General features: G+C 42.8%; 2 protein-coding genes across 2 annotated transcripts in view; one reads left to right on the top strand and one right to left on the bottom strand.

Moving 5' to 3' along the window:
- The window catches only part of MELLADRAFT_76640 (uncharacterized protein), a gene marked incomplete at both ends in the record, with an annotated part of 3,000 nt that extends 2,346 nt beyond the window's left edge, over nt 1-654 (top strand). Inside the window, one exon of the mRNA XM_007404933.1 lies at nt 104-654. Coding sequence (XP_007404995.1) covers nt 104-235 — 132 coding nt within the window. The remainder of the gene's footprint in view (nt 1-103) is intronic.
- A 245-nt stretch (nt 655-899) lies between these two features.
- MELLADRAFT_102275 (uncharacterized protein) overlaps nt 900-1,981 on the bottom strand; it is a gene marked incomplete at both ends in the record, with an annotated part of 2,178 nt that continues 1,096 nt past the window's right edge. Inside the window, 2 exons of the mRNA XM_007405309.1 lie at nt 900-1,025; nt 1,167-1,200. Coding sequence (XP_007405371.1) covers nt 900-1,025; nt 1,167-1,200 — 160 coding nt within the window. The remainder of the gene's footprint in view (nt 1,026-1,166; nt 1,201-1,981) is intronic.

Consider the following 1,981-nt stretch of genomic DNA (forward strand, 5'->3'; position numbering starts at 1 on the left):
ATATCAAAATCCTAGCGCTCAAGAAGGTCAAGAAGCCGGTCTTACAGCAGGACATGGGTCAAATCCTTATGCATCAGCTATTCTTGTTCGAGTTGGCCCTGAGACCAACGCTGGCGGTTTCGTGATCGGCGGTTTTACCATCGACCCCAAGCGAGTCTTTGGAGGTGAAGATGTCGCGTATATGAAACGATTTGCTGGTGAATTAACTCGTTACACTAGCAAATTGAGACTTTAGCTTCATCTGATGATCTTGCTATTCATACACGATCATGGTTGTCATCACCTAATTATCATCGATATTTCTGTCCACATCAATCATCTTTGTGAAATACCGATCCCTGCTATCTTTTTCCTCTTCTGAAGATGTAATACTGAACGTCCACTCACATCCCATTAATTTTTACTGAAAAGCTTGCTGACTTTTGGTCCTCTAAGGATATAAATGCGACTATACTTTTATCAATCGCGCGTACCCGGAATATTCATTAATTTCTCATCTCTATTTCTCTGTATTTGACTCGAATATTCTACTATCTCTTGTGTCTTTCTTTTCATATCAAGTACCTTTTTTCAGTTCGTCTGATGCTAATTTTGTCATAGGTATTGCACTATTCTTTAGGTCTGCGGAGTGTAATAAATTGTTTTTAATGAGTTTTGATCGGAAAAATCACACATCGTACATAACGACATTTGAGTACACAAATTTGCCCGCAAAACTCGACCAATTTGGCGGTGAATCTGCGGCAAGCTTTTTGCAAACGACTTTACATAACGACATTTGAGTACAAAGAGGCCTGAAGGTAAAACAAAATTAACAGACAAATGATGGTGAATTGTCATGAACGATTTATGTAAGAAATAGCGCAATGATTTCGGGGTGGAACTCCCTATCAAAGGGTTCAGCTACTTTCGTACGGAGTGAGTTGTGAAAAATCATTACTCTCTTTAGCCCCATCGTTGAACGTCACTCGCATGTCCATTACCAAATAATGCCAATTCAGGATATCTTTGAAGGCAGACGAGGACTGCATTTGAATCTTTCGCCATCGCTCATATTTTATTTACGGCGGTTTCTTGTTTTTAACGCTGGACGGCTGCGGTGCGCTGGTGTGCTGACAGCGGTGAGTTGCGGCGCACCGCAGCGTTTTCTCCTTAAAAAAGCGCACCGAAGCGGGCATCGTATTCCCAGTTGCGTTGCCGCTACACAGCGGAAAAACATTGTAAAGTTCTTGTACTACTAATGAAATTGAAATAGAAACACATTTGTTTCCTAGTTTCCACATTTATCATCCTACTTTACTTCCTGCCCCCAAAAGCCTCAATGGCTTTGTTCACCTTGCTATGCTTGTGGGCTAAGGGGCCACCTTGACATATCCAGAGTCTTGAACCTACACAGCACTCCATGGTTTTTGGCATGAGAGAGACATGATTGGATGAACAGATATCTGCTGCTGTAGATAATGTCCTTTCAACTGTGGCCAAACCAGCAAGGAGACTCATATATACAGTCTCTGGCCAGAGCAGCCAGGACTGGAAAGGTGTGCTGTTCGCCTGTAAATGAACAAGAAGGATGGGAATTTTACAAAAAACACCACATATGTTCCACCAGGGAAGGATAGCTTTGGTTTTGCGTGTGTTGTCAGTGGAAGCCATTTGATTTGCTCCCTTCAGGTTAATGCAGCGACCCGGCCCGAAAAAAGCGGGTCGATCCCGGGATCAGGACCGGGTCAGCCCGATCTCGGCGTGGGCATGGGCAAAAGCGGGTCAGCCCGGTCCGACCCGCATAATGTAGGCACAGGGGAAGTTTGGGCAAATTCGCTCTCAGGTGGGCAAAAAAGATAATAAATTTTTATTTCAGTCGCCTACGATACGTATTTCTCATGTTTTAAAAGACTACCATATGTGTATTACAGGTTGCAAGTCCACATTTTCAATAAAATATTTGATAATTTGCAAAAATTGAACAGATAGACTCATAGAG

This window comes from Melampsora larici-populina (assembly GCF_000204055.1).
Source record: "Melampsora larici-populina 98AG31 unplaced genomic scaffold MELLAscaffold_3, whole genome shotgun sequence".
NCBI lineage: Eukaryota > Fungi > Basidiomycota > Pucciniomycetes > Pucciniales > Melampsoraceae > Melampsora > Melampsora laricis-populina.